This window comes from Micromys minutus (genome assembly GCF_963924665.1).
Source record: "Micromys minutus genome assembly, chromosome: 31".
Classification (NCBI taxonomy): Eukaryota; Metazoa; Chordata; class Mammalia; order Rodentia; family Muridae; genus Micromys; species Micromys minutus.
In genome coordinates, this window is record NC_137966.1 from 490,429 (window position 1) to 503,923 (window position 13,495).

Here is a 13,495-nt window from a genome sequence, read left to right on the forward strand (position 1 = left end):
CAACATCCATCAATAGATAAACACCAAAAATTTTTCAGAAAAATAATGTACCCTGAGATAAAATGCTAGTCACACTTGCCATGCAGATATACTCACGTGTATCCTCCATGTCACGGGGAGCTTTCTGTATCTCACATTTTCCAAGATAAAGGAATGCTATTACATGCTGGTGCAAATTTCAGCCACGATAGTAACTACTTTAGATTTTAAGATCCCTATGCTGAGGCATTGGGAGTCCAGGGTCACTAAGGAGAACTTAGGAAGACATGAATGGCACTTGGTTCTGACTCCTCAGATAATGGCTGAAAAACCGCTCAGCAAAGCATTCTAGGCTTTTTTTCTCACACCAACTGACCCAGATTATATTTTAAGAAATGTTTATTTTCTGCGCAAATTTGTTTTAAACTATAAATTCCTGAGCACTTTTTCTTCTTCCTCCTCATCGCTGTCAGTGACATTGACTTGCTGGACACCAGAGGGAGCTGATGCTGGGGCTGTGAAGACATTCTCCAAGGCTCCAATGTCCAGTGGAGGCATGGGATTCAAGTACTCTTCCCCACTGTGGCCATGGCTGTTGTAGTAAGGGGGCCCATCCATGCTCTCACAGCTCCGAGAGTCTTCACTATGTGTGTGCTCATCTGGATAGTCTCTGAAAGGATAGTCTCTATTTAAAGCTGAAAATATAGCCTCATGTTTTTGGTACCTGTCTTCATAATAACCAAGACATTCTGGCATTGAACTTGGAAAATTTCCATAGCCAAAAGGAGGTCGACTATAAGGACACGTGCTGCGACAGAAAAACAGAAACAAACAAACATTACATCACATCTGGCCCACAATGCCTAGTTCACAGATTATGAGTTAACTGCATTCCCTTTAGGGCTTGGAAAGCCTTTCTTTGACATCTTCCCACTGCCTATCTATCCCCCCCCCCAAACATAGCAAAGGCAGTTTGGATGGACACCGCCCTTGACACGATCACTGCTTCCCAGTTTCTAGCTCCTTACCTTTGCTAACCAGGGTAAAGATAGTCACAACCTGGACTCTACACTACCTCACATCATACAGTGTTAGAAATGGAAAAGCAAGTTGTATGATAATGAAAAGGACAGGTTAAAGTGTAAACTGTAAAATGGCTCCTGTTCTTCCAAGAATGGGCTGAAATGGAAGAGCCGCTAAATACTGAAGCCCTGTAACAGAAAACTCCAGCTTAATTTTACAAGTGATACAGTAACAAACTACACTAAGAATATTCTCAGTACTATAAGGTATTAGAACTGATTCTGCACTAGGCTTTCAAAGGGTTTTTGCAAACAAACAAACAAAAAACCCACAAGCACCATGGAGCAAGACTATGAAAAAATAAAAAAACTTCTGCAGTTTTACAACTGACTTCTGATAGGCAAAGCTAATAATCCTGTCACTCAAATCCAGTTGCCAATTCTCTCTTCGGCAGTGAAGAGGAATTACACAGAAACTGGGCTGGTGCACGCCATCTAGTGACAGCTAACACAATGATCACATTCATTTGCAAAACCCATGAAATGCCAGTCACTACCCTGGTACTAAAATCAGGAAAACTATAGACCCATACTTTGGATAAACATGGCTACAAATTTCTGAAAATACTGGTGACCTATATTTATTGGTACATGGAAAAGATCAAACTCCATAATAAAATGAAATGCAAGGATTCAACATATACAAACCAATAAACATAGCACATCACCACAATTCAGGACTGTAGTGTATTTTAATCTCACTACACAACGAGTGTGCAATAAGATTCAAAGTTTTTCATGGCAAAATACTCTCACCAAATCCTATATAGAAGGAAATCTCTAAATACTAAAGGCTATGTATGCAAAACCCACAGCCAATATGACATCAAGCAAGGACACTACAAACATTTCCTCTAAGGCTGTAAGCCACAAAGGTATCTGACTTCACCACTCTTACTTAACACTGTACTGAAAAGTCCTAGCATATGTACCAGGAAAGAACAACTAGAATATCTAGACTGGAAGGAAAATTATCCATATTTGCATATGAGATGATTTTATATAAAGAACAATATAAATTCTCCATCAAAAAGCTACTTGAACTGATATATAAATTTAGTAAAGCTGAAGAGTAGGCAGATAAAAACTGGGCTTTCTCTGTGCAGTCCTGGCTGCCCTTGAGTTCAGTGTATAACTATGGTTGACCTCAAACTTACATTCTCCCACATTATTATGATGTGCTCTAAGATTCCAAACACAGGCTATACAATGAAATTGCTGGAAAGGAAATTAAGAGATCCACCCATTCACAAAAGCCACAAAAATAAAACACTTAGAGTAAGGTGGAAAAGAAAATTCTGTCTTTTTACTAAACAGTGCTGGAACACTTAAATCTACATGGGCAGCACAGCATCACTGAATCTCATTTTGTCGCTGACAGGGGGCAAAGGCCTACTTGGAAAACATGAAATCACAACATCACTGCAGGGAGCAGGAGGAAGGCTTCATACACTGCTGTGATATAGGGGGTGACTTGGTTTTAATGGCAGGACCCAAAGGCACAGACAATGAAAACAGAAACAGGATACTGAACTAAGAAGTTCTCACACAGTAAAGAAATGAGAGTACAGAATGGGAAAAAACTTGCAAATCATTCATTCAACAATGAATAAATATAATACAAAGCCACTAAATAACAGAAAAAAAATAAATAATAAAATGGCCATATGCAAGTACCCAACTAGGTAAGACACATTCAAAGCTGAGGTCATTTTACCAGAAAATACTTATATCTCCATATTTCTTATTGCAGTATTCACAAATACACAATCAGTCCAATGCCCTTCAATGGATGAACAGGTAGATAATGACACAGTAGTATCATTACACACATTTTCTTTATACTATTCAGTCATAAAGAAAACAAATACTAAAAACCATTTGCAGCAATATGAGTAGAAATGGGAATTATTATGTTAAGTGAAAAAAAGCCAGACAGAAACACAAATGCCATGCTATGATTCATTTGTGGATACTTGTAAGTTGGTCTTGGGGAAGAACAATGGAATCTGATGGCTGGAGACTAGAAAGGGCAGAGGATATGGCACCAAAACAAAGAGTGGCAAAATACTGGTTCTTTTATAGAGAGCTACTAGGTAACTACTGGTTAAAACAGTCTGTGCTGCATTTCAAAATAACTAGAAGAGTAAAATTCCAAGCACATAACATGATTAGTACTTATTAGAGTTGGAAATGTTTTATTATCCTTTATTACATACTGTGTAGATGCATCAAGTTCCATAAAGATGTACAAATATTAAATCCCAAATACAAATGAATGTTACTGCCAAGGCTCCAGCCACATTCTGATTTCCTACACACTTGTATTTTTCAAGTTCTAGTGCATTCTCAACCTTCTTAACGCTGTGACCATTTAATACAGTTATGGTGATTCCCAACCATACAATTATTTCATTGCTACTTCATTATTGTAATCTTGCCACTGTTACGAAACAATGTAAATATATGATATACAACCCAAAGGGGTTAAGACCCACAGGTTGAGAACCACTGCTCTCTTGTGCAACCAGCATGCTATCTGGAGCTGACTGCACCCTGGCTCAGTAGGAAGGGTGACAGACACACAACCATACCAACACGTGAATCCATGGGTCATTCTTAAAGTCATTAGAGAGAAAGCTGTTTTTCTGTACTCCTTCATAAAACATACTATAAGATATCATTATGAGGAGGAGGAGACAAGGAAGAGGAGGTGGTTGGTGGTTGAGGAGGAGGAGGAGAAGAAAGAGGAGTAAACAACAAAGAACTTGGATCTACATGTCCCAGGATGTAAAAAGCCACATCCAAGATGTGGATAAGTTTTTGTTTCTTAGTAAATACACAACCTTGAAGAAGGTGGAGAGCCACTGGCAAAAACTTAGGAGACAATCTAACCAGTGGGTATATAATTGGCTGGCTCTTGATTTACACACTGCTTGTAAAAAGACAGGTTTGAGACAATAAAAGAAAAGCAAAGGCAGATGAATTTGTTGGTTAATAATGCACATGAAAATTTCAGCTATGAGATAGTAAGCAGTCATTTCATAAGTCTGTAAGTAGTACGCATGAGAGAAGGGTGGAAGAGGGAGAGAGGGAGAATATGTATGTATGTGGGGGGAGAGGGAAGGGGAGGGGAAGGGAGGGGAGAAGAGACCAACCTGATTTCTGGATGTTATGGCTTACATTCACTCTAGGGAAAGGATAGCTGTACTACTGTGCATGTACAGGAGTTGGTTCTTTCTTTCCATCATGTAGGTCCTGGGTTTGGGACTCAGGTCATTAAGCTTGGTAACAAGAGCCTTTACTCACTAAGCCATCTCCCCAGCCTTGAATCTTGTCTTGCTTTCAAGTTTTGGGAGAATTGCATAGGCTTTGTTCATAAATATTTTTGTTCTCCACAGTTGAAATTAAAAGTGTCCTGAAATCTGAAACTGATTTGGATAGGCTGCATGATGAAGTATGAAACTGTGCTGCACTGAATGTGAACTGTATGAAATCTGATTTGCTCTACAATATATCCTTGTTTCCAAAGTAAGGGAAAACTGAAGAAGCAAGAATATAAATTGTCAACTTATGAAACTAGGTGCCAGCATGTGGGGCACATTATGCTATACTGTTACCTTTTTTTTTATATGACATTTTCTGTAACAAACTGTAAATAACACAGTCACAAAAGAGTCAAAATTTCTCCTCCATGGTAAAGGCAATACAAGTCATCCTCTGTCTTCACGTTTACCAAGTTGTACCTTTGTACTCACTGGGCTGGTCACTAAGTCCCCAGTGGCTACTCTAGCTGGTGGCACAGGTCATCTTCAACTCTAGCTGAACCAAGTGTATGTATCAGGATTCAGAACTCTGTTCTTTGAGAATGCCCAGGAACTGGGGAAACGCAGGTTCAAGATGACAGCACAGAACCCTGCACACTTTTCCTTTTCCATTAACTGCTCTGGCCTATATGGCTCAAGTTTTGTGTGTCTTCTGCTCCAAAATAAAGTGCACCTTGAGTCATGGAAAGAAAGCCACTGGCTTGGAAAATGGCTCAGGGAAATAAATCAACCAGCCCTTGCCACCTGTGTTTTAAGCTCAATCACTGAGTTGAAGAGTATCTATCTAGAACCTTAAAATATGACTACTTGGAAATGGGGTCTTTACAGATATGACTGCATTAAGGTGACACTGTATTGCAGAACATAATTCCAATTACTTGTGTGCTTATACAAACAAGATTATGCAGGTACAAAAATGTCAAAGAATATTTTGTAAAACAAGAAAAGGGGCTAGGGAGGTAGTTCAGTGGGTAAAGTCCTTATCATAACAGCATAAGGTCCTACATAAAGACCAGTGTAGCAGTACAAGGTTTATATCTCAGAGAACCTAAAACAAGCTGAAGGTAGAGACAGTAGAATCCCTGAAAACCCCTGGGCCAATGGGCTCAGCTTAAGCAGTGGCAAACAATAAAAGAGACTTTGTCTCAAATAAATGAAAGACAATGTCCAAAACCTGAGACTGTCCTCTGACTTCATGTGCTTGTGCATGTGTGCATGCATTCACACACACACACACACACACACACACACACACACACACACACACACACACACACACACACTATATAATACAAAAAGACTGAAAAACAATGAGAAGACACACAGCAATGTATACAAGTATGCAGAATGAGAATGGTGAGACATCCACAAGCTAAGGGTAGCTGAAGGTTGCCAGGAAGCTAAGAAGATCCTTCCCAGGATTCTTTTCTAGAATCTTCAGAATGGATCATGGGCCCTGCCAATAGCTTAAATTCAGATGTCTAGACTCCAGAACTCTAAGACTAACTATCACTGTTATTTTAAGCTACCACATTTTGCCATGTTGTTCTATTAGCCCTAGCAAACTAATTTGTCTAAAAGCATATTTCAGCAACTATGAGACAGTAATTAATTTATACTGTTTAAGCCACTAAGTTTACTATAGTTTGTAATAATGGCAATGTTGAGCTACTTGCTTAGTGTTCAAATTTTAGATTTCCACCAAGCCTACAGTTAACTATTTATAATCTAGCTGATTATATAAACTGTCTATAAATTCTATCATTTAGACCCCTAACAACTTAACATCTGTCTGTGCAGATGTCTTCCATAATGGCAAGTTTCTAACTTGCAAATCTTCTTAACTCTACTCATCCCTAGGAAGGAAGTCACTGCTCACTATATACTTAAATGTCCAAGGAAACTGGACTTTTTTTTTTCCAGAAAAGCCTGTATCACTTTCATTTCCACCAGCAATAAATATGGGTTCTAGTTTCTCCAACATGCTAATCTAAAACATCACTTTAGCAAATTCTAGTCGGGGAATCTGAATGTGGTTTTACTGTGTATTTCTGAAATGACTATTGAGTCCTGCTTACTAGCTACATGGTCATCTTCTTTCAAAAACATCTACTTGGATTTTGGCTTACTTACAAGTTGAACTGCCTTTTATTGCACTGAAAATGTTCTTTGCATGTCTTGATATAAGCTATGCATACATAATCTGCATACTCATATTCTATGAGTTCTCTCTTTTTTGGATACCTCTTGATGCAAACGTTATTTTAATTATGATGCAGTCTAATCTACTTTTTTTCTTTATTGCTTATGTTTCTGATGTAGGACCTAAACATCACCAAACCCAACTCATAAAATTTACCCTTACAAGAAACTTTTATGGTTTCTCCTAAGAATTTTATGGCTTTAGCTTTTATTCTAGGTCTTCAACCATTTAAGATTTTTAAAAAAAGGTAGTGAAAGCTAAGAGTGCAATCTCATTTTATGAATGTGGCTACTCCTATTAAATTGTTACTGTACCGTTTGTTAAACACTCCTCTTTCATACCAGCAGGGTCTTGGAATATCCCTGCTAAAAATGAAGTGTGCACAGATTTCTTTTTTGTAACTGAGTTCTACCTCATTACTTAGAATGTCCATCTTCATGTCAGTACCACATTGTTTTTCTTTTCTATGCTTCTTAAAAAACTTTTACCTTTTACAGAAATTTTAGGATCATAATCAAACTAAACATTAGTACAAAGAATTTCTATATAATTATCCTTCCCAATATGCACAGAATCATACCAACTCATTTCATAGCAGAGTGGTCTGTCTGTGTGTTAAAAAAAAAAAAAACTTGCCTATATAGATGTTACTCCTCAGATTGTTAATAAATGTGTAAGAACACCTGCTGATCACAGTATCTTACTCAGCAGTAATTTCCCTGTTCAGCACATTCATCCCTCCCTTCCCTGCTGATGTCTGGAAATATCAGAGTATGGCTTTGTCTTCATTTCTCTGTATACCATATTTTTACACCATTGCTTTGCTAGATATAGCAATCTGGTTTGTTTGTTTGTTTTTTTAAAGAAAATAAAATTTGTTTATTGTTTTTATATGTACACTCATTTGGCTTTCACACACCTATGCGGTATTTACAAGTCACAGGAAAGCACCAGATCCATTGGGACTAGAGTTAGAGTATTGTGAGCTGCCATGTTAGTACGCTGGAAGAGTGGCTGGTAGTCTTAACTGATGAGCTAGGTCTCCAGTCCTTGGATATATAGACCCCTTGATTGGCATTTATTTTCAAGGGTTGAATGCTTACCTAGTTCCATGCTTACTAGTTTTTAATGTTACTTGCAAGAGATCTGATATTAAGCTGATGTGTTTGCCTTTGTAGGTGAATTGGCAGTTTTTCCTTAAAGCTTTTAATAGTTTCTTTCTTTGTATTTCTGACATCTTGACTATCTATCACATCAATTCTCAACTGTGGGTTTAAACCCCTTTGGGAAAACATATCAGATATCCTGTACATCAGATATTTAAATTATGATTAATAACAGTAGTAAAATTACAGTTATGAAGTTGCAATGGAAATAATTATATGGTTAGGGTCACCACAATATGAAGGAATGTATTAAAGGGTTGCAGCATCAGGAAGGTTGAAAACCACTGGCGTATTATGTATTTCAAGACAAGCACACACTAGGGAAGTTCATGACCATTCTACCAGCACTGAAAAGATACTAACAGAAATAATATACTCAGAAGAAAGAGCCTAAATCATGAGAACACAGAAAAAATAATTTTTATGAGAATTAAACAACGGAGAGCTAAGAGGGAACCCATCATATCCAGAACAATGAACCAGCAATCTCTTAATACTATTAAAGATAAAAAGACACATGAACAATAAACCAAGCAACAAGATACAAGAATTGGTGAACATTTTCAGTAATACTTTAAATGTAAATAGCCTCAATATACAAATCAAGAGATATGAAGTAGCTGATTAAGTCGGGGGGGGGGGGGGAGAACAAGATCTAACTATACTTATTGAGAACCACATCTCACTCATAAAGATACCCACAAATAAGTTGAAAGTCAATACATCAAAAAAACAAGCAAATTAAAAATCACATGGAAAGTCCATCTTACTCCAGTTATCATGGCTAGCATCAAATAAGCTACAAACAACAAATGCTGATGAGGATGTGGTAGAAAGAAAGGTAGAAAAGGGGACCCTTCATCTGTGCCCTGGAGCTGACCTTGTGCCACAGCTCTCTGTACCCAAATCCTGACAGGAGAGAGGTGGTCTTCCAGGAATGCAGACACAACTGATAGCACAGGTCAGACCACCACTTTTCAAATACCTGGCCCAAAAGGGACCCTCAGAGAGTGCTCAGGACACAGATATCAAGGAACATCCAGTAACAGGATCCTTCTGGTTTCAGTCTGCACCCTGGAGCTGACCCTGTGTCACAGCTCTCCATACCCAAATTCTGCCAAGAGAGAGCTAGGCAGAAGAAAAGTTCCCTAACCTAAAGAAAGAGTTGCCCATAAACATACAAGAAGCCTACATAACTCCAAATAGATTGGACCAGAAAAAAAAAATTTCTCCTGGCACATAATAGTCAAAACACCAAATGCACAAAACAAAGAAAATATTAAAAGCAGTAAAAAAAAAAAAGATCAAGTAACATAAAAAGATAGACAGACTTCTCAACAGAGACTATAGAAGCTAGAAGATCCTTGACAGATGTCATACAGACCATAAGAGAACACAAATGCCAGCCCAGGGTACTATACCCAGCAAAACTCTCAGTTACTACAGATGGAGAGACCAAAATATTCCATGATAAAACCAAATTTACACAGTATCTTTCCACAAATTCAGCCTTAAAATGGATAATAGATGGAAAACTCCAATAGAGGGATGGAAACTACACCCTAGAAAAAGCAAGAAAGTAATCTTCTTTCAACTAACTCAAAAGAAGATAGCCACACAAATAATTCCACCTCTAACAACAAAAATATCGGAAAACAACAATCACTATTTCTTAATATCTCTTAACATCAGTAGACTCAGTTTTTCCATAAAAGACATAGACAAACTGACTGAATATGTAAACAGGACCCAGCATTTTGGGGCATACAAGAAACACACCTCAGGAACAAAGACAGACACTACCTCAGGGTAAAAGGCTGTAAAAATGTTTCCAAGCAAATGGTCCCAAGAAACAAGCTGGAGTAGCCATTCTAATATTGAATAAAACCAACTTTCAATCGAATGTTATAAAAAAAAAAGATAAGGAAGGACACTTCATACTCATCAAAGAAAAAAAATCTACCAAATGAATCCTCAGTTCTGAATATTTATACTCCAAATGCAAGGGCACCAACATTCATAAAAGAAAATTTACTAAAGCTCAAAGCACACATTGCACCTCACATAACAATAGTGGGAGACTTCAACATCCCACTCTCATCAATGGACAGCTCATGGAAACAAAAACTAAACAGACACAATGAAACTAACAGAAGTTATGAACCAAATGGATTTAACAGATATCTGCAGAACATTTCATCCTAAAACAAAATAATATACCTTCTTCTGAGCACCTCATGGTACCTTCTCCAAAACTGACCATATAATCAGTCACAAAACAGTCCTCAACAGATAGAAGAAGACTGAAATAATTCCACGTACCCTATCAGATCATCAAGGTCTAAGGTTGATATTCAATAACAAAAAACAAAACAAAACAAAACAAAAAAACAACAGAAAGCCCAAATACACATGGAAACTGAATAACGTTCTGCTCAATAATAACTTGGTCAAGGAAAAAATAAAGAAATTAAAGACTTTTTAGAATTTAATGAAAATGAAAGCACAACATACCCAAACTTATGGGATGCAATGAAAGCAGTACTAAAAGGAAAACTCATAGCTCTGAGTACCTCCAAAAAGAAACTGGAAAGAGTACACATTAGCAGCTTGACAGCACACCTGAAAGCTCTAGAACAAAAAGAAGCAAATATGCCCCCAAAAAGTAGAAGGTAAAAAATAAACTCAGGAATGAAATCAACCAAGTAGAAACAAAAAGAACTATACAAAGAATCAACAAAGCCAGGAGATGGTTCTTTGAAAAAATCAAAAAGATAGATAAACCCAGGCACAGAGACAGTATCCAAATTAACAAAATCAAAAATAAAAAGAAAGACATAACAACAGAAACTGAGGAAATTCAAAGAATCATCAGATCCTACTACAAAAGCCTATACTCAACAAAACTGGAAAATCTGGATGAAATGGACCATTTTCTAGACAGATACCAGGTAGAAAAGTTAAATCAGGATCAGATAAACCACCAAAACAGTTCCATAACCCCTAAAGAAATAGAAACCACTAAAAGTCTTCCAACACATCTCCTCCCAAAAAAGCCCACGACCAGATGGGCTTAGTGCAGAAGTCTATCAGACATTCATAGAAGACCTAATACCAATACTACTCTCCAAACTATTCCACAAAATAGAAACAGAAGGAACACTAACCAATTTGTTCTATGAAACCACACTTACACTGATACCAAAACAACACAAAGACCAACAAAGAAAGAGAACTTCAGACCAATTTCCCTTATGAATATTGATGCAAAAACACTCAATCAAATTCTCACAAACTGAATCCAAGAATACATAAGAATGATAACCATCATGATCAAGTAGGCTTCATCCCAGGGATGCAGAAATGGTTCAATATATGGAAATCCATCAATTTAATCCACCACTCAAAGAAAAAAACCACATGGTCATTTCATTAAATGCTGAAAAAGGATTTGGCAAAATTCAACACTCCTTCATGTTAAAAGTCTTGGAAAGATCAGAAATTCAAGGCTCACACCTAAACTTAGTAAAAGAAACACACAGCAAACTAGTTGCCAACATCAAACTAAATAGAGAGACACTTGAAGCAATCCCATTAAAATCAGGGACTAAACATGGCTGCCCACTCTCTCTCTATCTATTCAGTATAGTACTTGAAATTCTAGCTAGAACAACTGGACAACAAAAGGAGGGTCAAAGTAAGGAAGAAGCCAAATATCACTATTTGCAGATAGTGTGATAGTATAATTAAGTGACCCCAAAAATTCCACCAGAGAAGTTTTATAGCTGATAAACAATTTTAGTAAAGTGGCTGATTATAAAATTAACTCAAATAAATCAGTAAGTAGCTTTCCTCTACTCTAAGGATAAATGGGCTGAGAAAGAAATTAGGGAAATAACACTTTTCACAATAATCGCAAATAATATAAAATATCTTGGTGTTGCTCTAACCAAACAAGAGAAAGATCTGTACGAAAAGAACTTCAAGTCTCTGAGGAAAGAAATCGAAGACCTCAGAAGATGGAAAGATCTCCCCTGTTCATGGATTGGCAGGATTAACATAGTAAAAATGGCCATCTTGCCGGGGGAAAAAAACAATACAAATTCAATACAATCCCTATCAAAATTCCAACTGAATTCTTCATAGAGTTATAAAGAGCAATTCTCAAATTCATTTGGAATAACATAAAACCCAGGATAGGGAAAACTATTCTTAACAATAAAAGAACATCTGGGGGAATCACCATCCCTGATCTCAAGCTGTATTACAGAGCAATCATGATAAAAATTGCATGGTATTGGTACAGAGACAGGCAGGTAGATAAATGGAATAGAATTGAAGACCCAGAAATGAACCCACATACCTATGTTCACTTGATCTTTGACATAGAAGCTAAAACCATCAGTGGAAAAAAAGACAGCATTTTCAACAAATGGTGCTGGTTCAACTTGTGGTCTCCTTGTACAAAGCTCAAGTTCAAGTGGATCGAAGACCTCCACATAAAACCAGATACACTGGATCTAATAGAAGAGAAAGTGGGGGAAAGCCTCAAACACATGGGCATAGAGGAAATTTCCTGGACAGAACACTAATAAGACCTAGAATCAACAAATGGACTTCATAAAACTGAAAGTCTTCTCTAAGGCAAAGGACACTGTCAAGAGGACCAAACATCAACCAACAGATTGAGAAAAGATCTTTACCAACCCTACACTTGATAGAGGGCTAGTATTCAATATATACAAAGAACTCAAGAAGTTAGACTCAAGAGAATCAAATAATCCTATTTAAATATGGGTATAGAGTTAAACAAAGAATTCTCAACTGCAGAATACTGAATGGCTGAGAAGCACCTAAAGAAATGTTCAACATCCTTAGTCATCAGAGAAATGCAAATCAAAAGAACTCCGAGAGTCCACCTCACACCAGTTAGAATGGCTAAGATCAAAAACTCAAATGACAGCAGATGTTGGCAAGGATGTGGAGAAAGAGGAACATTCTTCCATTGCTGGTCGGATTGCAAGCTGGTACAACTCCTCTGGAAATAAGTCTGGCAGTTCCTCAGAAAATTGTACATAGTATTACTTAAGGACCCAGCTATACCACTCCTGAGCATATACCTAAAAGATGCTCCAACATGTAATAAGGACACATGCTCTACCACATTCATAGCAGCCTTATTTATAATAGCCTGAAGCTGGAAAAAAAGCCAGATGTCCTTCAACAGAGGAATGGATAAAGAAAATGTGGTACATTTATACAATGGAGCACTACTCAGTTATTAAAAACAATGATTTCATGAAATTCACAGGCAAATCAATGGATCTAGGAAATATGAGTGGAGTAACTCAGTTACAAAAGAACACACATGGTATGTACTCTCTGATAAGTAGATATCAGGCAAAGAGCTTGGAACACCCATGATAGAACTCACAAACCACATGAAACTTAAGAAGGAACACTAAAGAGTAGATGCTTCAATCCTATTTAGAAGGAGGAACAAAATAATCAAGGGAAGTAGAAGGTGTGAGGGACTAGGGAGGAAGAGAGGAAGGAAAAGGACAAAAGGGGGCAAAATCAGGTATCAAAGGAGATAGAGAAGATATACAAAGGGCTAGGAAATTGAACAGAGGTGTGTAGCAATGGAGGATGGGGAAGTGGGGGTAGCAACCATGATGGGGAAGTGGGGGTAGCAACCATAAAGTCCCAGATGCCAGGAAAGCAAGAGCCTCCTAGAAA

The 13,495-nt window shown here is 37.5% G+C and overlaps 1 protein-coding gene across 1 annotated transcript in view; it reads right to left on the bottom strand.

Moving 5' to 3' along the window:
• Positions 1–405: 405 nt before the first annotated feature.
• SOX30 (SRY-box transcription factor 30) overlaps positions 406–13,495 on the bottom strand; it is a gene marked incomplete at both ends in the record, with an annotated part of 33,846 nt that continues 20,756 nt past the window's right edge. Inside the window, one exon of the mRNA XM_080942545.1 lies at positions 406–787. Within this exon, the coding sequence (XP_080798671.1) occupies positions 406–787 (382 nt within the window). The remainder of the gene's footprint in view (positions 788–13,495) is intronic.